At 50.7% G+C, this 27,116-nt stretch overlaps 1 protein-coding gene and 1 non-coding gene across 4 annotated transcripts in view; both read right to left on the bottom strand.

The window, feature by feature from the left end:
- LRRC20 (leucine rich repeat containing 20) overlaps positions 1 to 27,116 on the bottom strand; it is a 71,453-nt gene that overhangs the window by 8,237 nt on the left and 36,100 nt on the right. For all 3 annotated transcript variants that reach the window (XM_005904232.2, XM_070364495.1, XM_070364496.1), the window contains 2 exons: positions 26,413 to 26,562; positions 15,609 to 15,776 (listed from right to left, as the gene is read on the bottom strand). In XM_005904232.2, coding sequence (XP_005904294.1) covers positions 15,609 to 15,776; positions 26,413 to 26,562 — 318 coding nt within the window. The remainder of the gene's footprint in view (positions 1 to 15,608; positions 15,777 to 26,412; positions 26,563 to 27,116) is intronic.
- On the bottom strand, positions 2,409 to 2,481 carry TRNAE-UUC (transfer RNA glutamic acid (anticodon UUC)). Its single transcript has one exon. It is a non-coding gene; the product is annotated as a tRNA-Glu (tRNA).

Here is a 27,116-nt window from a genome sequence, read left to right as displayed (position 1 = left end):
GAGGCCAGTGGGACTTCTGATTCCCACTTTGGGTGGAGCTGAGCCCCTCTGGTCCCTTCCGGAACTGGGATCAGAGGCTCCCCAGCCTGGTGGCCTAGGGCCCCAGTCTGCCAGTTTTCTTGGCAGCTTAGACACAAATCATGGGGCCTGTGGGCTGCCCAGGCTGGATCAACACTGTAAGCAACGCTTACACACGGCTGGTAGTCTCACTTCTGATTCAGAAGATAACCCTTCCAGCCAGAATGCCTGAATTTTCAAGATTTTTCAGCATCTCTTCCTCAACCCCAAGGAATCCCGAGCAGTGAGTAGGGAGCCTGCTGCCTCCTTCAGTGGGACCTGGGATGCTGGGTAAAGATGCAGGGGCAGTGTCCCAGTCCTGGTGGGCAGCACACGGGGGCTATCTTAGTCTCCCTGGGTGGGGCGGGGGCGCTGCAGGCACATTCATGCTCAAGAATCCAGGCTGGCCTGGCAGCCAGAGCCGTCCTGGCACAGCTCCTGGTACCTGGAGCCTGCAACAGCTACGATCAAGGATACTGAGCTTCCGGCCCCAGCTGAAATGCCACAGGACACGAGCAGGCAAACTATGGTAAACTGGTGGGACGGAGAATCGTGCCTGTAACAAGGAGGCTCCTGGGGTACACTCACAGCCAGGGCTGTCCCTTCAGAAGACCGGGTGGGGGCCATGACTGAGCCTCCTCCACCCCACAGAGCACTGGGCTGAGCCCTGGGTGGTGGGGCGGGCGCGGCACAGGGAGAAAGCTGAAGCTGCCCCTGCGCTCAGGCAGCACGGGAGACACTGCACCCGACAGTCCTGCAGGCCGAGTCCCGCGGGGCAGGCTGTGTGCGGCAGTTCTAAGTCCTCTGGTGAAGAGAGGCCACTGGGGGAGAGGATGGGGCAGGGATTCGGGCCCTGACCTCAGATGTGCCACTTGGATTTGTGCAGCCTCAGGCGGGCCCCTAACCTCTCTGAACCCCAACCTCTCATCTTTAAACTGTCCTCTGCCTCATGAGGCTACAGAGGCCCCCAGAAGGGACCAGACAGTGCTCCCCAAGAAGGTGCAGAGAGCATGCTAGGCACCCCATCAAGAGGATGGGGAGCACAGTGTTTTAAGGAATCCACCAATGACCCTTGAGACGCTATGTTTCCCTAAGGGCAGGGTTCCGGGGAAAGAAAAACAGAAGGAGAAAAGCCCCACTGTGATTCCCTCCTCCTCATTGCAGGCTGGTCAGCAAGGTGGGCCCGTGGCTTCTAGTGCATCTGCCTGCCAGAGGCACTCCCCAGCCCAGATCTGATATGCAGTCAAAGCCAGGTCATAACGATTCTCTTCAGAAATAACACGGTTGGGACTTCCCTGGAGATCTGGTGGTCAAGACTCTGTGCTCCCAGTGCAGGGGGCATGGGTTCGATCCCTGGTCAGGGAACTAAGATGCCGCATGCCGGAGACTGTGTCCAAAATAAATAAACAAGAAATTAAAAATAAAGAAATAATATAGTCCTATTTCTGGCTGCCCTGGAGACAGCCAAGTAAGGAACTCAGATTGCCTGGCCCAAGCCTGGCAATTTGTCTTCCAGGGCAGATTTCCCCTTTTGCTCTCCTGTGTCCCTCCCTCCCCCACTGAAGTCCCTGCACCGGCCCACCCCCACCTCTCTGCTCCTCCAACTGTTTCAGTGAGAAGCTCTGGGAGGGCCTCAGGAAACAATGGCAGTTTTGCTGTGGCCTCCCATTGTCTGCCGGTCCCTTCCTTGCAGCTGGAGGATGGAGGACAAGAGCCGCCTCATCTGCTGTGCGTACACCAACAGTCTAGAAGTGAGGGGTAACATGTGGGTAGAAAAGGAATGGCCTCCTGAAAGCTCTTCTCCTGGGTTGGGGCAGATGTGTGAATGGCTCCTTTGTGGTTCCTTTGTAAATCCTCTCCATGCTCAGAACCTAAGCCTACTGCTACCAACTTTACAACTCTTTCTGCTCAGACTTAAGATCATTGTCAGTGAAATAAGATCTCCTCTATAAATTGGAAAAATAAGAAGAAACGCTCTTAAGATAAGCACTAGGTGGGAATGAGTAAGGGAGGGCCTCATCAGGGAAACCAGCTTTTAGAAAACAAAACGAGTTAAAGGTGGTGGTGGAGGGGACGTGGGAGGGGTGGTAGGGCATCAACAAGGAAGTGATGTGCTGGCTAAGGTTTAACACTCCACTTACTGGACAGAAACATCCCTGATTGGTGGCATTTGCCAAGGTTTTCTTTCTTTTTCTTTTTTTTTGGTTGTACTACACAGTGGGATGGCAACCCACTCCAGTGTTCTTGCCTGGCGAATTCCATGGACAGAGGAGTCTGGAAGGCTATAGACAGTCCATGGAGTCTCAAAGAGTCAGACACAACTGAGAAACTAACATGCAGTGGGATCTTAGTTCCCTGACTAGGGATTGAACCCAGGCCCCCAGCAGTGAAAGCCCTGAGTCCTAACCACTGGACCACCAGGGAATTCCCAGAATTTGCCAATTTTTTCATGGTATAAATATTCCCACCATGGTCAATTTCAAGCTACCACGGTGAGGTCATTGAACTTGAGTGAGCATGTCCAGTACTGGGGAGCCAAGTCAAATAGCCCACCCAGGCAGGACCACAGGCTCCCGAGCACAAGGTGCCAGAGCTCAGGCCCATCCTGTCTGTTTACACTATGATTCTTTGAATAAACCTGAACTTTGGGAACTGGCCCACAGTTTTGCTGTCTACATGCTCTCAGTTGCCTTTGGTTTAATTATAAATGAAAACGCTAGGTGTGCGACAAGGAAATCAGGAGGGGCGGTTTGTGGGACAGCAGCACCATGCCCAGGGCCCAGTAGGGTCAGTGGGAACAGAAGCCAAGAGGCAAGTCCTCAGAGCTCACCCTGTCACCCTCCCAGCCAACTGTCAGCTCTCATGGCTGGGCTGATTGCTCTTCTCATCCTGATGTAGCTAAGCAACACGTGCGCACACACACAGCTGACATAGGGAGGAGAAGGAAGGAGGTTATAGTTTCTTGAGGGATGGAATGTTTGTTGTTGGAAGGTTCCGGTTTAGCTCAGTGATTCTACCTTGCCTGCACATTGGAATCATTGGGGAGCTTTAAAAAAAAATCATCAAGCCCCAAACCCTCCATCAGAGATTCTGACTTAACTGGCATGGGGTATGGCCGGGACACAGGTATTCTGAAATCTCCCAGTGATTTGAATGCAGAGCTAGTTTGAGTACCACTGGTCTTCCCGGTGAGGCTTAATGAGAGAATCTGGTGAAAACATCCATCTAGCACTTCCATCCCAGGACGCGGCCCATCTGCTGCACTGTGTGGGGCGCAGCCGCCAAGGGCCAGGCTGACTGCCTGAACTCACGGCTTAGGGAGTCCTGCCTCATTACCTTACCCCCGGTCTCTCCACCGCAAGGGAATTTTCCTCCAACCAAAGTTATGTGCTTCAGCCATAATCTTCCTGTGGCTTTCAATCTCCCTCCAGCTATAGTCCCTCTTCTTATGCAAAGCACTGTCCTCAACAGCTGGGGTTCTGGACAGAGACTGTCTGGGCTGTGATCCTGGTTTTGTCCAGGCAGCATGACCTTGGCCAAGTTACTTAACTTCCCTGAGCCTTGGTTTCCTCACCTGGGGAGAATAATAGTACCTGCCTCATCAGGGAAAAATTGAAGACAAAAGGAGAAGGGTGCAGAAGAGGTTGAAATGGTTAAATAACATCGCTGATTCGACGGACATGAATTTGAGCAAACTCCAGGAGATAGTGAAGGACAGAGGAGACTGGCGTGCTGCAGTCCATGGGGTCGCAAAGAGTCAGACATGACCTAGCAACTAAGCAACAACAACATAAGGCTGTCGCCCACGTTAAACAAAAGCACACTTGAAAATGCTTAGAGAAGATCCAGATGTTTACTTAGTAAACAATTACTAAGTATCAGCCAGGGTAACTGACATGCCACGAGCCCCACGAGAACAGGGAGCGTGCTTTGTCCATCTCTATCTCCAGCACAGTGCCTAGCGCAGAGCAAGCTGCTCAATCAAAAAACAACTGGTGAATGAACATTTCTCCAATGCCTAAATCTGTGTCCGTGCCCCTGGGAGCCTCTTACTCCCTGAATAAGACCCTTGCAAGGCTGAGTTCTGAAAGTCAGAGAATTTGGGCTGCTATCCAGCACTCTGGACAGAGACAGGGACAGCCCATCTCTTAGACTGGCTTGTCTAAGGCAGCATGGAATTGCTTTATTTTAAGCAGATGACACCACCCTTATGGCAGAAAGTGAAGAGGAACTAAAAAACCTCTTGATGAAAGTGAAAGAGGAGAGTGAAAAAGTTGGCTTAAAGCTCAACATTCAGAAAACAAAGATCATGGCATCTAGTCCCATCACTTCATGGCAAATAGATGGGGAAACAGTGGAAACAGTGGCAGACTTTATTTTTTGGGGCTCCAAAATCACTGCAGATGGTGATTGCAGCCCTGAAATTAAAAAATGCTTACTCCTTGGAAGGAAAGTTATGACCAACCTAGATAGCATATTCAAAAGCAGAGACATTACTTTGCCAACAAAGGTCCATCTAGTCAAAGCTATGGTTTTTCCAGTGGTCATGTATGGATGCGAGAGTTGGACTGTGAAGAAAGCTGAATGCCGAAGAATTGATGCTTTTGAACTGTGGTGTTGGAGAAGACTCTTCAGAGTCCCTTCGACTGCAAGGAGATCCAACCAGTCCATTCTAAAGGAGATCAGCCCAGGGTGTTCATTGGAAGGACTGATGCTAAAGCTGAAACTCCAGTACTTTGGCCACCTTATGCGAAGAGTTGACTCATTGGAAAAGACTCTGATGCTGGGAGGGATTGGGGGCAGGAGGAGAAGGGGAAGACAGAGGATGAGATGGCTGCATGGCATCACCGACTCGATGGACTTGAGTTTGAGTGAACTCTGGGAGTTGGTGATGGACAGGGAGTCCTGGCGTGCTGCGATTCACGGGGTCGCAAAGAGTCGGACACGACTGAGCAACTGAACTGAAATGAACTGAAGCAAATGTCAGAGAACTTTCCTTGCTCTTCTCTTGTGTGCTACCAACAGAGCATCACGAGCATCCTGGGTAATTGGAGGTTCTGGGTAATCAAGGTTTTACCACTCACTGGTTGGCACAGGGAATGCCATTTGGGCAGAGACTTGGCTTGCTAGTTCCCTCCAGGCAGACACACGTGGGCAGGAGCTGCAACAAGAGCTTCGCTCCCCTCCACGTCTGGGGGCCAAGTCTAATTGATGTTGAAGACTGTTTGTTTACTCCCAGCTTCTCCCTCAAGAGGCTCCACAGCCAGCAAGCACTCCTACGCTGTGTCTAACGATGGCTTCACGATCAATGCGTGCGCTGACTGCTCACTGCTCATGGGGTATGCGGCAGTGCTCTGCTGGTGCTGGACAAGGGCATACTGGGCAGAGGGCATGAGTCCAGTGCCACACAGACAGCTGCCACCTTGGAGGGTGAATTCTCTTCTCCTGGGCACTGTAACACTCAGTGCTTGGTGGAAGGGGTAGGGCAAGGCTCAGACTGTTGTGTGCTCGGCTGGTAGGGGAGGGGGGAATTCAAACCCAGTGCCCAGGGTTCTTTCAATTTCCCCTCAGACAGGCTTAGAGCCCAAGAACCAGGGGCAGGAGGATTTGTGTGCAGGAGTCTAGTGTCAGGGATTTGACATTGTCTTCCCAGACCCTCTCTTTTTTGACACGTCTTAGGGGTTAACAGGGCTTCCCTGGTGGCTCAGACAGTAAAGAATTCGCCTGCAATGCAGGAGACCCAGGTTCAACCCCTGGGTTGGAAAGAGCCTCTGGAGAAGGAATGACAACCCACTCCAGTATTCTTGCCTGGAGAATTCCACGGATAGAGAAGCCTGGCAGGCCATAGTCCATGGGGTCGCAAAGAGTCTAACACGACCAAGCGGCTAACACACACACACACACACACACGCGCGCGCACACACGCACATACACACGCACATGTTAACAGCCTCCTCTGGCAGGCAGGAAGCTAGAGGAAGTGTGCTTGCCAATCAGCCCCTTGTAAATACCAGCTAAAAGCCCTTGTAGTGTGACTCCTTGCAGGGAGAGCTCCTTTCTCTGCCACCACAGGGATCATGACAGGGCTGAGCAAGGTCTGTGTAAGAAAACTCTCCCCTTGTGACCTGGCCAACAGCGTCCTGGTGCTACCAGCCATGTGGACCTGCACATGCTTCTCTGGGCACCACCCACGCCCTCCACACCCATCACATGTAGACCTGGCAAGCTCCGGAACACCAAAGACGATGTGGGCCCAAGAGTGCCAAGGACCTGGGCTCAGATCCTGCCTCCACCACACCCCTGTGCAATCTGTTTAATCTCTCTGAGCCTGTCTCTTAGCTATCAAGTGAAGGTAACACCTCCTATCCAGAAGAGAGGCCTGAGCAAATTAAAGGAGGATTACAGAAGAGCAGTGTCAAGCAGCCATGACTGTTAGATTTTGAAATCGGTGCGATTTTATCTTTTTAGATCAAATAGAACACTAGTCCAACTTCTGCTTTTCTAGGGTTTCCTCTATTTAAAAACTATTTCCTGGGCTCTTATGAAAGAAGTCGCCTTTTGTCCCCCCAGAGGCACAAAGAGGCTGTGCTTCGGAACAAAAGGACTGGGTCCCACTCACTCCTGCTCCCCAGGAAGCCCTTCCCTGCTAAGCCGCTATGTGGCCTCTCACTTAGCACTTGGTACTCAGTGTTTGTGGCTCATCTCCCCATCCCCTCAAGAGTTCCCAGAACAAACAGAGCCTGCAGAACCTCCCACCAAGGGGCAGCCTGGTAGAGCCCCAAAGTGAAATAAAGCCATGCCTCTCTGCTCCTGTGATGCTGATCAGCTAATTCCGTGAAACGGGGTGAGGCTGGCACACTGACATCAATGCAGGGGGAGGGCGATCCTGAGGCCCTAGTGGGCACCTGTGCCCCAGGCTAAGGGAGGACACTCTGGAGACTCTCTTCTATTGATGGAGACCAGAGTGAAGCTGTGGTTCCCTGCAAGGATCTGCCTCTTCCCCCCACCACCTTCCCAGAGGAGGGAGAAGTTACTGCGACAGAGGGCCTGGGCCATGGCAGGCGTGTAGGTGTCCCCTTGGGCCAGGAGTGCTCCCTCCAAGTCTCCACGGTGCCCCCCACCTTCATCCTTGTATCCCAGGGGATGAGGGTCCTGTACTTTGTGGAAACCTTATGTTTGAGGGCTGGCGCCATGGCACCAGATAAACAATGATGAAAGACTGAGAGTCAAGGGTGGGGGTTGTGAAGTGTGAAAGGAAGAACCAGTTGCAATAGATGATTCAGGAAGCAGAGTGCGCTATACTAGGCACTAGCTGGATAGATGTGAGGAAAGGAGAGAATGATAGACATCAGTTGCACAGAGATTCTCAATCAACACACCACTGCCTCGCCCATGGCATGTGTTAGAAAGGCAGATTCCTGGGTCCCATCCACACAAAATCTGATGTGGTGGGTCTAAGAGGAGACCCAGGAGCCTTCCTTTTTAACAAGCACTCCAGAGGGATCCAAATGGGGATCTGTGGCGGGTACCCTGAGGAATTCCGTGAAGCTTAAGGAGCATTGTGCTTGGGAGGATGGCAGGGCCAATGAGCACAGTCAGCTGCCCAGAGATGGCACTGGGAGCTTTAGGAAAAAGGTCCTGCGATGCAGGAAGCATCTGGGTGTCTTTCTCAGGAGGTTGGAGGTGAAGCCTGTGTGTGCTCAGTCACTTCAGTCGTGTCCAACCCTTTGTGACCCCACGGACTATAGCCCACCAGGTTCCTCTGTCCATGGAGTTCTCCAGGTAAGAATCCTGGGGTGTGTTGCCAGGCCCTCCTCCAGGGGATCTTTCTGACCCAGGGATTGAACTCGATTGAACTCACGTCTCTGACATTTCCTGCATTGCAGGCAGATTCTTTACACACTGAGCCATGACCAAGAGAAAGTGTTAGTCACTCAGTCATGTCTGACTCCATGGACTGTAGCCCACCAGGCTCCTCTGTCCATGGTCCTGAATTTCTAACCGGTGATACCCACCCTGCCTCTGGGTGGCACTTGGAGAAGCCAGAGCCTCCGATGGGGGTTCTCAAACTTCAGCATGCATCTGCATCATTTGGGGGCAGGGTCGGTGATTATTCATATAAATTGCTAGGGAGTTCCCTGGTGGTCTGTTGTTGTTGTTCAGGTGCTCAGTCATGTCTGACTCTTTGTGAGTCCTTCACCAACTCCCTGAGCTTGCTCAAACTCATGTCAATTGAATTGGTGATGCCATCTAACCATCTCATCCTCTCTCATCCCCTTCTCCTCCTGCTTTCAGTCTTTCCCAGCACTGGGGTCTTTTGCAATAAGTCGGCTCTTCATATCAGGTGGTGGTCTAGTGGTTAGGAGTTAACACTTTCAGTGCCATGGCCTGTGTTCAATCCCTGGTTGGGGAAATGAGATCCCACAGGTCAAAATAAGAAAACAAAACCATTTGCTGTCCACTTCCCTCTCCCAGTTTCTGACTGAGGAGGTCACTTCCCTCCCCCATTTCTGATTGAGGAGGTCTGGGGAGGGGCCTAAAAATATGTATTTCTATCAAGTTCTAAGATGATGCTGCTGGTCCTGGGACCACCCCTGCCCCCACTGACTCTGAGAATTGTTGGGCTCAACAGTAAGAAGTGAAACTGTATTGGGCAGAATTAAGCAAATGCAGCCCAAAGCATCTCTATGTAATACAGATACAGATGTGCCCCGCTATCCAAAAGCAGAGAGTTCACATAAAAGCTTTTGAAAGCAGAAATGGTATAAAGTGAAGAAGTGATCACCTTAGGACACATCTTGTTCCCTGATAGCTCAGCTGGTAAAGAATCTGCCTGCAATGCAGGAGACCCTGGTTTGATTCCTGGGTTGGGAAGATCTGCTGGAGAAGGGAAAGGCTACCCACTCCAGTATTCTTGGGCTTCCCATGTGGCTCAGCTGGTAAAGAATCCATCTGCAATGCAGGAGACCTAGGTTCAATTCCTGGGTTGGGAAAATCCCCTGGAGAAGGGAAAGGCTATCCACTCCAGTTTTCTGGCCTGGAGAATTCCATGGACTATATAGTCCATGGGGTTGCAAAGAGTCAGATATGACTGAGCGACTTTCACTTTCACTTACTAACAGACACACAAAATAAATGGAGATATAAAAAAAAATAAAATAAAAAATAAAATAAATGGAGATATAGCACAGATGCTCACAGACACAGTTCAAAGCAATGGCGGCTTGATGCTGAGTGGGGATCCCGGGAAGAAGCTTGGCGGGGCCACTCTCCCTGCTCAGGGTAGGAGCGTCCTCTATTAACACTTGCTGCAAAATGAATGCTGAATGCTGTTTGCACTTCTCCTAGTCTTTCATAAAAGTGAAAATCCTTTTCAGATTTCTTTGACTAGTGAAATCAAAGTGAAGTGAAGAGATGTAAAGCAAACCTTTGAAAAGCCAAGGATATCTGTACTTTTCCTTTTAAATGTACCATTGCTCTATTTGTTAAATTCTTAACAAGATTTTCTTCTCCTATGATCTCTTGCTCTCTCTGGAACAGTGAATGCATCAGGTAAAAAATGAAACGAAAAAACAGTGAACTGAGGGTGACAAAAAGTGAGATTCTAGCTTAGCCAAAGCAGTCTCCTACTTAGCAAAATGAAGGTTCTGCAATACTTGGTTTCCCCTCACCCCCACATGTTCCAGGAACGTGTTGAATTGCTCTGTAGCATCAAGTACTTCCAAGGTCTTAGGCGTGAACGCTGCTTCAGCACCCACCTTCAAGCCCTCTATGACAGCTGCTGGGATAAAGCACTGACTCCCTGGCTTTCATAGGCTGAGTGACCCATCTTCTCCTCATGTCACCATTCACAGTCAGACTAAACACTTTCACCTCGGAAGCTTTCCCAGGGCTCTCTTGGGAACCCCACCTCACAAGGATAGTTGGATGGCCACCCTCAGCCCTTCTGACCACGTCTGGTCTTTTTTTGGCTGTGCCAAAAGACATGCAGGATCCTAGTTCCCAACCAGGGATCGAACTCATGCCCCCTGCAGTGGAAGCAAGGAGTCATAACCACGAGACCACCAGGGAAGTCCCCCGACCATGTCTTATCTAGCAGTTTACTCTCCACTTCCACTCAGACCTCCCCTACCGTCTGCAAGCTGCTTGAGGTCAGGATCTGTATCTCCTTCATCTCTGTAGCCTCTACCTCTGCAGAGACTCTCTCTCCCCAAGCAGTCTTATTTATAAACATGCAGAAGTTTCCATATATCTCTTTTTGGTTTGGAAAATACAAGAACCATCCCATATCCCAGAAACCTGTGATGCACTGCTTTTGGAATAAACACTCTAAGCTACAAACCCTTTTCTCTCTCTCAGGAGTGCCTGGAGAAAACAACCATGTCCTGGCAGGCTTGTCTCCAAGGACCCAGGAAGCCTCCCATCCAGATGGGGTCACTTGCGGTGTGTGTGCTGGGAGCCAGCGAGTGGGGGAGGCAGAGTCCTGTCACTTGCACCACTTCCTGTTCATCTGCACCAGGCCCGGACCTGCACTTGGAGGGTTAGGACCACGGCAGAGAAAATGATAAGAACAGAGGCAGGACTTCTGGACTATGAGCTCAGGCCGTGCAGGGTGTGTGAGGTGAGGTGAGATGGGGATAGACAGTCAGGTAGCATTGAGCCTAGCATCTGCGTGGCTTCACACTCAGGTGAGAGGAGAGCTGAGATCATCTCCCCAGCTGAGGCCCCACTGCCCATCCTTACACCACCCCCAGCAACTAGTCGCCAGGAGGATGCAGTGGTGGTGACCAAGATGGACATAGATGCGGGTGGAGATGGGAGGAGGGAAGAACATAGTGTAGTTGAGGGACGAGAGTGGAAGGACAGGGAGCTAGGCCAGCTGAGCACAGACCCCAGGTCGCTGTGGGACCACTCAGAGAAGCAGCTTTTGTTATTTTCTCATTGCGACTCACAGCAAGAAATACATTTTAGGACTTCCCTGGGGGTCCAGGGGTTAGAACTCCACACTTCCACTGTGGGGGGCACGGGTTTGATCCCTGGTCAGGGAACTAAGATTCCACAAGCCTCGTGGAGTGGCCAAAAAAAAAAAAAAATATATTTTACATCATGACCCAGTACCTATATTCATGCAGGCATATAGAAAAACTGTTATAAAGTCACAAAGCAGTGTGTACCATGCTACAGGTGAGGAACTCCGGCACATGCTGGTCTCACAGCTTACTAGTGGGTCACAGCTGGCAATTTGAAACAATCGGCCCTATTCAGTGTCAGTCATTTCAGAGAGCCTTCGAGCTTTGGGATTCCTGCTCTGCACTGTGCTCCCAACCAGCTGCAAGCCGGCTGCATGCAGACACCTCACTCACACTGGCTCTGGAGATGACAGGACTCAAAAGCCAAGTCACACACAAACCAGAGGACTGTCCGTAGGAGGCAGCAGCAATGAGGCCGCCACGTGCCACCCAGATCCTCGACCTGAGGGCCTCCGGCTACCAGTGAGCACCAAGGACGAGCATCCTCCCACCACCCGCAGTTGGACCAGAAAGCAGAAGGCAGTGCCCCTGCCTCTCCCAGCCTGCATACGCTGATGAGGCCCTGTGTCTTCTCCCCTCCCTGGACCTGAGCCGAGCCGCTCCCCGCATCATGGCCCATAGAGTGCCAGCCAGTGGCACTGTTCAGAAACGAGATGCCGCTGCTGGGGACTTCCCTGGTGGTCCAGTGCTAAGACTCGGCGCTCCCAATGCAGGGGGGCCTGGGTTCGATCCCTGGTCAGGGGACTAGATCCTGCATGCCGCAACTTAGAGTTCACAAGCTGGAACTAAAGTCTCAGCATGCCTTGTCTGGAGATCCCACACACTGCAATGAAGACTGAAGATGCTGCGTGCTGCAGGTGAGACCCGGTGCAGCCAAGTAAATAAATGGAAAAAAAATAAATATTAAAATAAAAAAAAAGATGATGCTACTGCTCTTGGAAGCTTCCAGGCCTTCCTGAGGCTGGGCCAGAGGCATCTATTGAGGAGGTCCCTTCAGATGCACCTGGAGCTAGTTTCAGAGCTGCTTGTTCTCTACTTACCAAATTAAAGCTGTAAGGAGATTCATGCACCTCCAATTTATTTCTTTAGAAAACATTTTTTTGAAAATCTTCCAATCCCCTCTGAGAGCTCTGAGGGGAAAAATAAGCCACACTGAAGACATCCTAAGTCCCTACCACAATTATCCCAGTGAGCTCCTGTGGGAGATCGGCTACAACAAGCGAACAGGACAAAGCTATTTCCATAATGAAGGCGTGTGCAGCCCTCACCTACTTCACTGTGATTACAGCCCTCCTCCCTCCAACCTGGGCTGCAGAGGCTGTGGCCTGGTCTTCTGCTGGTCTGGGAGTCAGGAAACCATCCAAGTAACTAGGGTGGGCTGGAGACAGGTAGAACGTAGAAGTGAGGAGATTCCGGCAAGGAACCACCACTGCCTCCATGTGCCCCTCTCTCCACCTGGTGCAGGGAGAACGCCCAGGGCATCCCACAGTGGAGCAGTCCTGGGATCAGCCAAGCACCTCTAGGAGCTGCTGGGCACTTGGGGAAAACTTGGAGGCAGGGGCATTCCCCAGTCTCCCCATGTCCCCCAGCCTGGGCAGCAGGAACTCACTGGGAAACACAGCCCAGGGCTGAAGTCTCTGTTACCTGGCCAGGTGTACAATAGACAGTTGACCATGAAGGCCGGGGGGATCTTAGTGCGTCAGTTTCTACATCTATCAAATGGGATGATCACCCTCTTGTCTTGGGCCTGCACATGAGCATTCCTGGTAAACTGCAAGATGCTTCCATGTGCAGAGTTATTACTGTCACTCTGTAGAAAGGAAGAGATATGTGTACAAAAGAATAAGTCAAAACAGCTGATCTAGGTTCTGGGAGCTGTTGCTGCTAAGGAATGTTGTCAGCCTTGCTGGAGGGGGGAAGATTAGGGGATCTGTCACCTTGTACTTCTCATTTTGGGGAGAGGCATTTCTTATACTACAGCCAGCAGAGATGCCCACTCACCCTGCTCTCCTGCTTGAGGAAAAGCCACCTTCTGGGGCAGGGGTTTGGGGAGGGTCGGAGAACCACCATGTGAAAGTGGAGAAGCAGCAGAAGTTTAGAGAAGGGATGCAAGTCTTTCAAAGATACAGTCAGGAAGTGAGGAAGCCAATGGCCAATACTTATCCTGACCTGCCTGCCTGCAGCTACCCACCCAGCTCTGGTCTTGACATTAGCCCAAACAAGTAGTCCTTTCTTGGTTACTGCCCCGTTTGGAAAAGCAGCAGACATCAGGAATGCCTCGAAGAACAAAAGGCAGCAGAGGAAGGGCCCAGCAAGGAGGGCCTGGCCAAGAATCAAGAGCTCAAGGCAAGACCCCGGTGCTCTAGAAAGTCAAAGTCGCTCAGTCGCATCTGACTCTGCCACTCGCTGGACTATACAGTTCAGTTCAGTCACTTAGTTGTGTGCAACTCTTTGCGACCCCATGGACTGCAGCACTCCAGGCTTCCCTGTCTATCACCAACTCCTGGAGATTGCTCAAACTCATGTCCATTGAGTAGGTGATGCTATCCAACAATCTCATCCTCTGTCATCCCCTTCTCCTCCTACCTTCAATCTTTCCCAGCATCAGGGTCCTTTCAAATGAGTCAGTTCTTCGCATCAAATGGCCAAAGTACTGGAGTTTCAGCTTCAACATCAGTCCTTCCAATGAATATTCAGGACTGATTTCCTTTAGGATGGACTGGTTTGATTTCTTTGCAGTCCAAGGGACTCTGAAGAGTATTCTCCAACACCACAGTTCAAAAGCATCAATTCTTTGGTGCTCAGCTTTCTGTAAAGTCCAACTCTCACATCCATACATGACTACTGGAAAAACCATAGCTTTGACTAGACGGACCTTTGTCAGCAAAGTAATGTCTATACAGTCCATGGGATTCTCCAAGTCAGAATATTGGAGTGGGTAGCCTTTCCCTTCTCCAGGAGATCTTCCCAACCCAGGGATCGAACCCAGGTCTCCTACACTGCAGGCATTTCAGGTCGATTCTTTACCAGCTGAGCCACCAGGGAAGCCCAAGAATACTGGAGTGGGTAGCCTATCCCTTCTCCAGAGGATCTTCCCGACCCAGGAATTGAACCAGGGTCTCCTGCATTGCAGGCGGATTCTTTACCAACTGAGCTATGAGGGAAGCCCTAGGTGGTCATGAGCTTTACAGTAAACAGGTGCTTCTGCTTAAAGACAGCACAAGGGCCCAAGTGGCCCAGGGGATGCTAACCCAGGGGCCAGCAACTCAGTGATCCTGGTCTTAGGATGGCAAGTCTGAACCAGAGCCCACTCCCAGGGCCTTCCCAGAGGCCAGACAAGGGAAGCCCTCTCCAGGCATAGGGCTGAGTTTTAGAATCATGCACTCTTAGCCTGGCATTTCTGTGGTCTCACTGTGTAACCCCATGCTCTGTCATGACCTCTCTGAGCCTCAGTTTACACACCTGTAAAAGGATGGACCCCGAAATTCAGAGCTTAGCTGGTTCCCCCTCCCACTCAGCCAGAGCCTGAGCCCTGCAGGCAGCATCCTTGATAGAAGGGAGGCTCACCAGTGCACCAGGCAGCACCGAACCACCAGAGGCCTCTTGCTTTTAATCTAATAGCATAATGCCTGCAAAAGAGCTTACAAAAATGAACGCATAACTGAAGGGGGTTATTATTAACCATCAACATTAGAGGCCACGTGAGAGAAGGCGACATGGAGCTGGAGATGGGCTTCCAGAGCCTGCCAAAGCAGCAGCAGGAAGAGCCGAGGAGGAGGGGCGCTGAGGGACCCTGTGAGTGCCGGGCTCTCCCTTGGAGGGGCTAGACAGCAGTTGGAGAGGATGCTGAGGTCTAATGAGACCAAGAGGTATGCAAGTGTTACCAAAGGAAGAAAGGAACCCCTCTTCCACCTCAGAGGAACCCAGCTTGCTGGGGTCTGCTGTTTGCAGGAGGCACACCTCCAACTCGGAGGGGGAGACCTCCTGCTTCCCTGAGGGGGAGAGCATTTGTACTGGAAGGTACAGAGAGGCTGTTCTGAACTTGTTTGCCCAGGGGCTCCTGCTTAATCATGGCAAAGAGCTCCTGTGAAGCCAGGGAGGGAGAGCCAGGAGCTCAGGCAGGAGTTAACACATAGAAGGTCTGAGCTGAAGGGTCGTAAAGGCAGCCAAGGCTGGCAGATGAAGACAAGAGGAGAGCTTGAGGTCCAAGGTGGCCCAACTAGTTCAGGGGTCGCGGTGTGAAAAGCCAAGACCTTCTACCTGCCAGGTGAAAGCAAGTGTCCAGCTTGGCCCCTGGCAGGCAGCAGGACCTCATAAGAGTTACCTTTCTAGGCTCAATGTCCTGTACTCAGGAATCTCAGACCAGAAAGCCCAGCCTTGCACTCTTGTCTGTGAAACTCTGCCTCCAGAGCCCCATCCCTTGTGCCCTAGAAGACCCTGTGAGCCTCAATCCAGGCAAAGGAGCTCAGGACAGGCTCTGCAGACAGAGGAGGGGCAGGGCCATGGGCTGGGTCCACTCACCCACAATCTCATTCTCTTCCAGATTGATGTTCTCCAGCGCAGGCAGGGTGGTGAGCTGCTCGGGGAAGTCGTGGAACTGGTTCCGGGACAGGTCAATGGCCTTGAGGTGCTGCAGGGTGCTGACCTCATTGGGAAGGCGGTGCAGGAAGTTCCCTTCCAGGCGGAGTTCTGCCAGGTGGGAAGGAAGAGTAAGGAGGGGGGAAGTGGAAACAACCCAGAGACCACAGTGACTGCCTGGGCCAGGAAAGCAGTGAGGAAACCCAGATCAGAAAGAAGTCTTCCCAAAGGGCGAATTCCATAGTCATGCAAAAGGAGGGGTAACCCCAACCACTGCCACCCATCATTCCAGCTAGGTGCCCTGCTTTGGCTTTGGAAAGCAAGGCTCTCACCCCTGCTCAGGATGGCACATCTGGGGTCCTTCCTGAGGCTGGTTTAGGGGCTACAGAATCCTTGCATTGAGGTATCCAGAATGACCAGACAGGCTTTCCTTACTGCAGCTCAAACAGGCTCTTGATTTTGTTCCTCCCAGTCCCTCTCACCTGGACCACTCTGGCAGCCTCCTCCCTGGACTCTTGCCTCCAGCCCCTTTCCAATCAATGCTGCACAGTGGGACATATTTCACTTCATGAGCACAGCTCTGAGCTTGTAATTCTTCAGTGGATCCCCAAGGCCTCCTCCCCCAGGTAGCCCAGACCCTTTATGATTAGGCTGAGGATCTGCAGGTCCAGCACTCACACTCGGGTCCAGGCCCCGGCTGCCCTGGAACGTCCTCTGGGATGATCTTCACACAACACAGGAGAAGTCACACAACATCATCTTGCTGGACTCCACTGCGGTACTACAGAAGTGGTAACAGGAGCTCCTTTTTCCTTTGTTACTTACTATGAGTCCCAGACGCCACCGGGAGCACATACTTATTGTCTCATTTGATCCTCAGAACAGCTCTGCAAGATTTGTCTTACTCTGTTCCATTTGATGGAAGCAGAAATGGTGACTTAGAGAGGTTAAGCAATTTGCCAAGATTACACCTCCAGGTGGCAGAGAAGCCAGGATTGGGATGGCCTGGATGTCCTGGCACTGGTCACTAAACATGGGATAAACGTGACCAAGATGACAGGAGACAGGTGTGAATATTTAATGAGTGATGCTATGTCCTAGGCAATGTATTAGTTGTTCATGAAATCTCACAAATATCTCCCAATTTATGGATGAGAGCACTGAGGATCACAGAGGTCAAATAACCTGCCCCAAAGCACACACACTTGGCAGATCCCAACTGGTGGTCAGATGTTATATCCCCACGTTCCCTGAGATTCACGGATAAGAGAAGGAAGGGAGGGATGGAACGACAGTCCCATTTCCTAAGGGAAGTGGGGTTGGGGAGGGGTCCATCCAGGCACTGATATCAGGTCAGGGCTGAGTGAGGCCTTCAGGGAGCAGAGCCTCTGGGGGAGGCTGGAGACACCTCCGTGCAGAGCACAGTCTGTGAGTCTTGCTGGGGAGATGTGCCTGGGATCAGCCAGGGGCATCTCCGCAGTTGAGAAGCTGAAAAGCTTTTCATCTGACTGACAGCGTTTTAATGAAAGCACAGCGTGCCCTGCCAGCTCTATTTCTTTGCTGTTCAATAGCTTTTCTCCACATCTCTGTCTTGCTGCATTCATGACTCAAAGGCTCTTTAAATTCCTTGCCATCATGTGTGGCCACAATGAACATCATCCCCAGGCTTTTGCATCATCATGTCCTCTCCTCTCAGGGTTGGGGGAGAAGCGGGAGGGCAGGGATCTTCTGTTCAGGCTCAGAGCTGTGGGAGGCTTGCTCTTCCAAGCTTTACAAACCAACGTCAACAACCCAGGTGTCAGAGGGTCAAGACTGCTCCCTCATCAATGAGGTTAATTAAAAAGCCCAAGTCAGGACCTCCCTGGTGGTCCACTGGTTAGGTGTACGCCTGCCAATGCAGGTTCAATCCCTTCTCTGGGGCGATCCCACATGCCTCGGGGCAACGAAGCCCATGCACTGCAACTACTGAGCCTGCGCTCTGGAGCCCGTGAGCCACAGCTACTGAAGCTCAAGCGCCCCAGAGCCCATGCTCTGCAACACGAGAAGCCACCACAGTGAGAAGCCTGTGCACCACACCTGGAGAGTACCCCCACTCGCCACAACTGGAGAAAGCCCACACACGGAAAGAAGACCCAGCGCAGCCAAAAACAAATAAGAAAATAAGTAAATAAAAACTTTAGAAAAAACTCCAAGACAAACAAGGCATTCCTGTTTCAGCAATGTTTGCTCAAGAACCACTCTGAACAGCAGGTTCTTCTTCCTAAGCTCTTTTTCTCCTCATGACTTTCTGGCTTGATTCCATCTGGGTGAACCCCATTCTAGAAAAGGGCAACTTTTACTCCTATCAAATTACAGATTATTTGCTCATTAGGTGGTCCATCCCAAAAGTACAACAGATCCTCCTGACACACGCTATCTGGATACCTCAGGTCCTCTTGGGAGGAGCAGACAGGATCAGGGCAGGACGGCACAGGGGACGGATTACATAATGATCGATAGAGCAAACCGTCTTGAATACTCACCACATGCTGGTACCCTCTTTTCAATGTTACCATGTTTCACCTCAACTTAATCCTTAACGATGACCCACTGAAGTGGTGTAGAATGGATCGCATCATATAGATTGGGACATTAAAAACAGCAGAGCCAGGTTCTGCCCTGAGGCCAGTGTGGCTCTAGGTTCTGCAATTGTAGTCATGCCACTTACTGACTCTCCACACCCTCCTGACACACACAGGGTCGCCTGGCTAGCTACCATGGACAACGCTTGCAGTTGGTTTATTCGGGAGAAGCTTCAGAAAGATGTGCTACTTAAAATTAGATGTTCTTGCTGAAATTTACTATCATCAAGGGAGATTATTGTTGTCACTGTTTTAATATTTTCCCCACTCTGTGCACAGCCCTCCTGGGCCATATTTGTGCTGGGTTATCTTCTCAAGAAGATTCAGGTCTAGTCCTCCATCACCAATGAAGACAGCAAGTCGCCTAGCACTCAGGCATGTGAACAGTGCTGATAACTATTACAGACACTCAATGCTATCCCAACTGTAAATACAAGATTTTGTTGTTTGAAGCCACTGAGATTTAAAATTAAGTTATATCGCTCAGTCGTGTCCGACTCTTTGCAACCCCATGGGCTGTAGCCTACTAGGATCCTCTGTCTATGGGATTTTCCAGGCAAGAGTACTGGAGTGGGTTGCCATTTCCTTCTCCAGGGGATCCTCCTGACCCAGCAATCGAACCCGGGTTTCCCACATTGTAGGCAGACGCTTTACCGTCTGAGTTCCTAATGCAAAACTGAGGCTTCCCTGGTAGCTCAGATGGTAAAGAATCCACCTGCAATGCAGGAGACTCCGGGTTGATCCCTGGGTTGGGAAGATGCCCTGGAGAAGGGAATGGCAATCCACTCCAGTATACTTGCCTGGAGAATTCCACAGACAGGAGCCTGGCAGGCTACAGTCCATGGGGTCGCAAAGAGTTGGACAAAACTGAGCGACTTTTACTTTCACTTTAATCCAAAACTGGCCTGTCGTAACCAATACAGTTTGTTTCACTTTAAACGCATCTTCTGATAAAAGGCACTGTGTGCTCATTGTAAAAATAGAGACATCAGAAAAACATGGAACACGGAAAATGAAAATCCTGTTTCCACCCCTAGAACCACAGTTGTCTGGTGTTCACTAGTCTATATTTTTCTATGTACATACTAATAGATAGATGGATGGATAGATACTATTTTAAAAACAAATGGAGGAGGACCCCCTGGTGGTCCAGTGGCTAAGACTCCATGCTCCCAATGCAGGTAGCCCAGATTCAATCCGTGGTCAGGGAACTAGATCCCACATACCATAACTAAGAGTTTCCATGCCACAGCTAAAGATCCCACATGCCTCAACTAAGCCCCAGGGCACCCAAATAAATAAATATTTTTAAAAAATGGAATCATAGCCTATATGCTCTTTTGATTCCTGCTTTTTTACTCAATAAAGCCAAGGCAGGTTTCCAAATCATCGCTTGGTGTATCCTCCTCTAGAGATCACTGCTGTCAAGACTGAGGCTTGGGGCTACAAAATCACACCCCTGCCCAGCTTCTTGTTCCCCAGGGAAGGTTGCTCTCTGAAGCCCAGCCCTTTTTTCAGCTCCAGGGTCTAAGGCGATGCTCAGCTGCAAGAAGGAGGAGCTGAGTCGGCCTGAAAGGCAGCCTCCCCACCAGCTCAGAAGCATCATTGAAAAGCAAAAGGCGCAGAGGGAACTGTGGCTGGAAAGCAGGGTTTGCACCCTTGGCGTTCAGCTCCTTGGTTGTGTTAGGGTAATCGGAGGGGCTGTGCTGAAACTGGCCAGGAAGGGAAAGCTTTCCATTACTGATCTTCAAAGGGGGCCCAGATCTGCACTAGAAAGGCAGTGTGAACCCACGCCAGTGAGTCAGGCTCCTGCTGGGTTAACAAAGTATTGAAGTGCTGGGATTGGATGGGGGAGGGGGTTCCAGGCAAGAGCTCTTATGCCAGATGCCCAGTCTTTCAGGATATGGGGCTTGAAACTAAAAGGAATAATGATGGCTAACATCTAAGGAGCAGCACTCTGCTCCAGGCACTAGTTTTCTGGGGTTTACACACAATCATCATTTTCATTTTACGATCATCTGCTACCTCCAGTTTACTGAGAGATGAAATAACTTGTCCAAGGTCACACAGAACCCCACCCTCTCCCCTAGCTAATCTGACTCTCCTCTCCCAACCCCCAAGCTAGGATGCAAACCCCAGCCAGCTTCCCCACGAGAAGTGGGCCTTCTTTTTCTAGTTTTGCGTGCCTAGTTCCTGCTGCACCTGTCCTCAGAGTAGATCCTCAGCAAGTCTCTGCTTACTTAGTGGTGCATGAATGACGGGCTAAAAACCAAGAGGAGCTGGTACTGACCTAACTCGTCATGTGTCCTTAGGCCCATCCTTTCCCTGAACAGCCTCCGTGAGAAGGTCCTCCCTGCCCATGCACGGCTGTGAGAATGATTTGTGAGTCTTGTGAAAAGCAGGATGTGTGGCAAAATATAGACATTTATTAAGCACCTACTGTGTGCTCGGTCCTGTATTTGAACATGAAAAGGATAATCTCTGAAAAGTAAAAGCACTCAATAAATGGAACTGTTTCTGTTAGAGGGGTATGAGATCCACAAGACTTAATTACTGGATTATGGAGCTTTCTGTGGGGAAAAAAAATTAAAAGCTAACATTAAAGGCAAGACTCAAAAGATAAAAGAAGAGAAGGTGGTTGCTGCTGGGACATGTGGCTTCCAGGAAAATCAATCAGACTTTCACAATTATGCCCAGAGTCTCAATGCCCTCTTGGCCCAGGGAGCTATATTCAAGGAGCTCCGCATATTTCTTCCTGCTGTTTTGTGCCAGGGTTCAGAGTCAAACAACCTGGGCTCTGAGGACAGACAGGGGCTCTGGGAGGACTTCCTCTATCTCACTCCCCAGGCTGTCCCCCGCCTGAGAGCAGACAGGCCTGACATTCCCTTATTTACTATCTCTTCTGAACTGTGGTTTCTAGTGTTGGCTAGATGGATCTCTCCTTCCCCCAAGCTCCTCTTATTACTTCTGCATCATCCTTATCTTGAACAATTGTCAGGGCTGATTCAGGGGCCTCAGACTGACCCCAGGGGAGAGACAAGCCCTGCCGATTCCATTAAAGGACAGATGTGGCTAGCCTGTAGTAATTACTCAGCCTGGTGGAAAAGGAATGTGCCAGCTCCAAAAATACCCGCCCACTGAGGATCAATCAGCACCTTGGCTGCTGGGACCCTGCATCATTGAGCAATTACTGTTCTGCCTGCAGGCAGAGTCAGCAGGTTGGGTGGGACAATGATTGTCCTTCAAATGGCCCATACTCAGCACTGAAGATGCTTCGCACAGAGACAATTGCTACCTGTAGGGGACAGAGAGGAACAGAGTGAAGTTTCTGAAAGCCACATCCACTTCTTGGAGAAGACTCTTCTAACTGATGAGTCTGGGACAGACTAAACTGAAGTGCTAATCGTCCCACCCCCATGAAAAGGATAATGTGGGTCTCACTGTACCGACGTGAACCAGTTTCTAAAATCTATCGCCAACTAAAAGCAGCAAGTTGCAAAACTGTGCAAACACTTACTCCCATCAGTAGTTTATTAAGGAGCTCTGGATCTGGACCCACAGTCCTGACCCCATCCTCTCACTGTGTGACCTCGGGCAAGTTCCTTAAGTTCTCTGTGCCTCAGTTTCCTCATGGAAAACAAAGATAATAAGCGTACTGACTTCCCATAGGCTCCAGACTTGGAGTAGACATCCCCTCACATTATAAATGGCAACCCACTCCAGTATTCTTGCCTGGAGAATCCCATGGACGGAGGAGCCTGGTGTGCTACAGTCCACGGGGTCGCAAAGAGTCGGACACAACTGAGCAACTTCACTTCACTTCACTTCTGTGCTTACACACCTGCCTCCTTGGGAGACTGTGAGCTCTTCAAGGTCCAGCTCTTGGTTTTCTTATCCTTCCCAAGTGTCAGTGCTATTGTTAGGGGAAGTACACTGACTGAAACCGCCCACCCTGGCCAGGCACCATAGTAACCATTTGCATGAGTTGTTTTACGACAGGAGGTCCTGGTAAGGAACAGGGAACTAATAAGCCTCCACCAACTGGAAGAGTTCAGGAAAGGTCAAAAGGAGACACCACCTGTCCGACCACCTCCCAGAATCCTTCTCTCTGGCATCCATCTTGGCTGAACAAGGCGTGCACCACCAGGAAGGACTCTTGAGTCAGAATGATTGGCTAAAGACAACCCAGAAACTAATCCCATCACCATAAAACCCGAGACTGCAAACCACGTGACAAAGCAGTTCTCCTGGGTTCCCTCACCCTACTGCTCTCCACCTGGGAGCCCTTTCCCAATAAAATCTCTTGCTTTGTCAGCACATGTGTCTCCTCAGACAATTCATTTCTGAGGGTTAGACAAGAGCCTAGTTTTGGGCCCTGGAAGGGGTCCCCCCTTCCTGCAACACTATGACAGTGAAATGAGATGATGTATGTAAAACCCTCAGTGTGGAGCTGGGGGTGCTAAATGCCCAGGGAATTTGGGTCCAGTGTTATTAGTCACTTGTTCATGCCCTTGCCAGGCCCAGAACAGGTGCTCAGGAGAAGCCAGTGAACTGAGCTGAAGAGCAGGCTATGAGACTGAATATACACACAGACAATGGCCAGACCAAGTATAAAAATAGATCTGTGACCCACAACCTGCAGCATCCTGTCCAGGAAATCGTCCGGTTAGTAAAGCAACCACCCAGGAAGCTAGCCTTCTGTTAAGTCAGACTTGGAGGCAGTCAGACTACCATCTCCATCAACTATCCAGGAAGCCAAATAACATCCTCTGTAACAGTTGGCCTCAAATGGCCAGAACTTGATTACTGAATTTCCCTAATGTTTATCCCAATATTTCATTTAGGACCAAGAGGAGACAGCCAGAAGTACATCCTAAGCAATCACACAGGACGCCCTGCAGCCAGCTGGCCCGCCTGCCTCCAGCTTCCCTGGGCTCCCAGCCTGCCTTCAGGCACACCTGAAGCCTTCTCCCTTTCATCCACTATAAATCCTTCCCACTCCTCTGTCTGCCTTTGACTCCCTGCTAAATCCAAGTGACAGTGGCTGAATCCCTGGCTAGAGCAAGCTCTGAATGAAACGCCTCTGCTGGTTCTCACTTGGATGGTCTTTGTTTCTGCAGGTGTGTCTTGGACACCTCTGGCCTGGCAGACTCAGGATACACTCAATAAAAAGACCTGAATGACTTGCATCGGGAGGAAGTGGAGAGATGGGAACATGGGAGGAGGAGACAGGCCAGAGGAGCCACAACCAGACTTAGGGACCCACTCTCAGCAGAGCCTACTTGCCCTTTGGACAGATACGATCTGTGCCATTGTCCATCTCAGATCTTGCTTTTTCCCACTATAAGTTGGGTGAAAGATGTCAAGGAGATGTAACCATTAAAGACAACCCTGGTGGCCCAGTGGTTAGGACCTAGCACTTCCACTGCAGAGGGTGGCGGGCGGGGCACAAGTTGGATTCCTGATTGGGGAACTAAGATCCTGCCTGCTGCATGATGTGGCTAAAAAAAATAAAGTAAAAAAAAAAGACCATCCAACTTCAAACGGGCCATGACTCCAGCAAAAGAAGTGTCCAGAGTACCCACGGGAGACCACTTGACAGGCACAGGCATGGAGTAAGCAGGCCGCTCTCTCCCCAACACTGAGGCAGCCAACCTTCTCTGTCAAGAACCCACAAGAGGATGCTAGCAGGAGATGAGGAGCCCAGAAAAGCCTATTCAAGCCTCCTTGTCACACTTGAAAGGAAAAGGTTTTTCTATTTGAAAGAGAAACCAGAATAAAGGTTGGGACCCAGAGCCGTCACTGTGGAAGCCAGGTGAGTCTCTCCGCTCCAGCCCCTCTATTCCTGGTCACCCTCCCTGGGCCCACTGCTGCCTCTGTGAAATCCAATCGCTGGGCACACCGGGGCCTTCTCTTTGTAATCCAAGGCAGTATAGGGGAGGCAGGAGTACCAGAGCACAGGAGGGAGGGCAAACAGCATCCTTCTACAGACCTCTGATGGAAGGGTATCATGGTAAGTACATTTTTACGACTGACTCATGGAAGGGTATCATGGTAAGCATATTTTCACAACTGAGGCACAAATGTAGGGCCCCTGAGTGTATTTCTCTGGTACTTGCTGCTGTGTCTCCAGGAAAGGGCCTGCTCACTCATTCCACAAGGTGCTGCCAAATGTCAAGTCCTCTCCAGGAGGCCCTTGAGCTAACAAATGCAGGTGGTCTGGAAAGGCAATCCCGCCTGCGGAGTGGGTAACGTGAGTGTCCTGCTAGAAGACCTTGGACACATCACTTCTTTCCCTGACCTTCCTTTTCCACTGTGAGATGAGATGGCAGAAACAGCTCTAATATTTTATGGGAGATTCTCTCAACTGGCTAAGTCTAACTTGCAAAATGTTTTTACGTTAAAGTAAAAATGGATAAATTTCACATAAAGATCCATCTTTCTAGCTTCAATTGAATAAAATAATCAGAACAATCCCAGGGACTTTCCTGATGGTCCAGAGGTTAAGACCCCACACTTTCACTGCAGGAGGCACAGGTTTGATCCCCAGTTGGGGAGCTAAGTTCCCACATGCTGCCTGATGTGGCCAAAAAATAGAAGAAGGAAAAAAAGAACACTCCCGTGGCACGTCTGGCAGAAGCTGAGCAGGGCAGGTACCAGTTGGCCACAGTACCCACCACTCCTTCTTATCATTACCAATCTGAGTCACTCATAACTTACATGCTAGTCTCTTTGGCATTTCAGTTCAGTTCAGTTTGGCATTTGCGTTGGTCTAAACTATGGTCTCAATTTTGGCTGCCTGCACTTTAGAACGATTGATTTAGGTTTTAACAGGTGCCTCTACCCAGACCCACACCCAGACATTCTGATTCAGTGGGTCTTGGGGTAAAGCCGAGGCAAATCAATTCTAATTTCAGCCAGGCTGACAGTTGCTGGTCCAAGGGCCCCCCTGGCTGGAAGGACCCATCTCACCTGTGTAAAGAAGCAGCCACCAGAAAAGGAAGGATGGTAAAATGGTCCTGGTGAAAACCATCCACAGATGCTCCTGGGGAAACATGTCTTGCCCTGGGATTCCTTGACTCACCCCTCATCATAAGCATTTTAATATTTTAAACACAAATGCAATGAGCTTTGTGAGCTTCAGTCAGAAACGACCACACAGATCAATCCCTCCTCCCGGCCCTTGTGTCTGCACCCAGCCCAGGTCCTGCCTGTAGCTTTCTCCCGAGCCACTGTCCAAGCTGCTTTCTGTCCCTGGCCCAGGTTTGCCAATTCATGCTTTCCTCTCCTCTCTGGGCTCCACCAGAGTCCACATCTCCTAAGGGAAGCTGCAGGAAATAGGCTGTTCAGGTCCCTCAGATTCCATCAGCAGCATTTTACATACTGGTTTCTCTAAACAGACTCTAAGACCCCTTTCATGCCCCTAACAGATAGAGAATTCCAGAAGGCAGGAATCACCTCTTCTGTGCCCTTCCCAATTCTCTCTCCCACCCCACCATTTCACAAACACACACCAAGCCCCCAGGCTGCAGCTCCACCCCACAGGTCACTGGGCTGAGCAGCAGTGAACTCCCGCAGAAGGATGAAGGAGCAGGGAGTGGACACGCAGTGGCCACTGCATTCTGCTCCTCCATCCGGAGGAGAAATTTCATGTGCATCATAACGCCCGCCTGTCAGCCTCCTGCTCATCTCTCTGCCAAGCACCCAAGTCCACTTGCTCTGCGTGTGCACAGCAGAGAAAACAACATCCCTGACATGTCACTCCTGAACTGAAAAAGCAACATGGGAAAACAGTGCTAGATTGGCAGGGTGCAGAAGGGGGCTTGTTAACAAGTCTACGGAGAAAAAACTACTCCAGAGCTGCAAGACCCCAAATACCCTGCTGGTCTATTCAAAACAAAAGAATCACTCCAGGACCCACAGCCTTAACCATGAGTCAATCTGATTCACAGCCAGCTAGAGGTAGGGGAGATATCCAGGCTGCAGGGAGGACACGGGTCCACCCTTAAAGGCCCTCCTTGGGAACTGTTTCCTGAGACCAGCTGACCAGGGGACCAGCCCTGGTGACAGTTCCCAGAGAGGGTCGGAGCCTTCAGGGTAAGAGCCGGAATGCCCTCCCGGCCTACCTCGGAGCTGACAGAATGTGGTCATGAACTTGCTGGTGAGGGCCTTGAGCTCGTTGTTGGCCAGCGTGATGAGGTGAATCTGGTCAGTGACATTTCGCAGGACCTTGTAGATGCCAACGGGGAAGGAAACCAGCTTGCACTCGGCCAGGTCTGCAGTCAAAGGACAAAGACCAGAGTTAGCAGCCACAGTTGACCACAGACTTGCCCCCAACCCCAAAGACCCTGACCCTGTCTCTCCTACTGCCTCCCTTCTCCCCCACCTTCCCTGTGCCAGGCTCACGACCTTCTCCTCTTTCCTCCAAGAGCCTTCATTACCATTCACCACACTTGTCCCCATCTAGCGCCCTAAGCTTAGGGCTGATTCTAGCATGTTCTCTAATAGCACAGCCTGCTAGCCAGAATGCAGAAGGCAGAGCTCTGCCAGCACACCGATGACCAGGCCACATGGCCGTGTGCCTGAGGCCCTGCAGGACCCACATGTCCCTCCGGGATCATCAGACTCGACAGTGAAGTCACAGTCTTAAGAGTGCTTTATAACAGTCTACTTCTGTGAAAAGAGGCAATTCACACAGACTTTGTGGTTTGACCTTCTTCCCTGTCCTGTCACTCTGAAAATAGGTCTGTCCAAGAGGCAGCAGGGAAGCCTCTCTGAAGAATAGTCTGGTAGTTCTTTGAATGGTTAAACCTAGTTAGCACATGACCCA

The sequence above is a fragment of the Bos mutus genome, chromosome 28 (assembly GCF_027580195.1).
Source record: "Bos mutus isolate GX-2022 chromosome 28, NWIPB_WYAK_1.1, whole genome shotgun sequence".
Taxonomy (NCBI): Eukaryota; Metazoa; Chordata; class Mammalia; order Artiodactyla; family Bovidae; genus Bos; species Bos mutus.
This window is presented reverse-complemented; position numbering and strand designations above follow the sequence as displayed.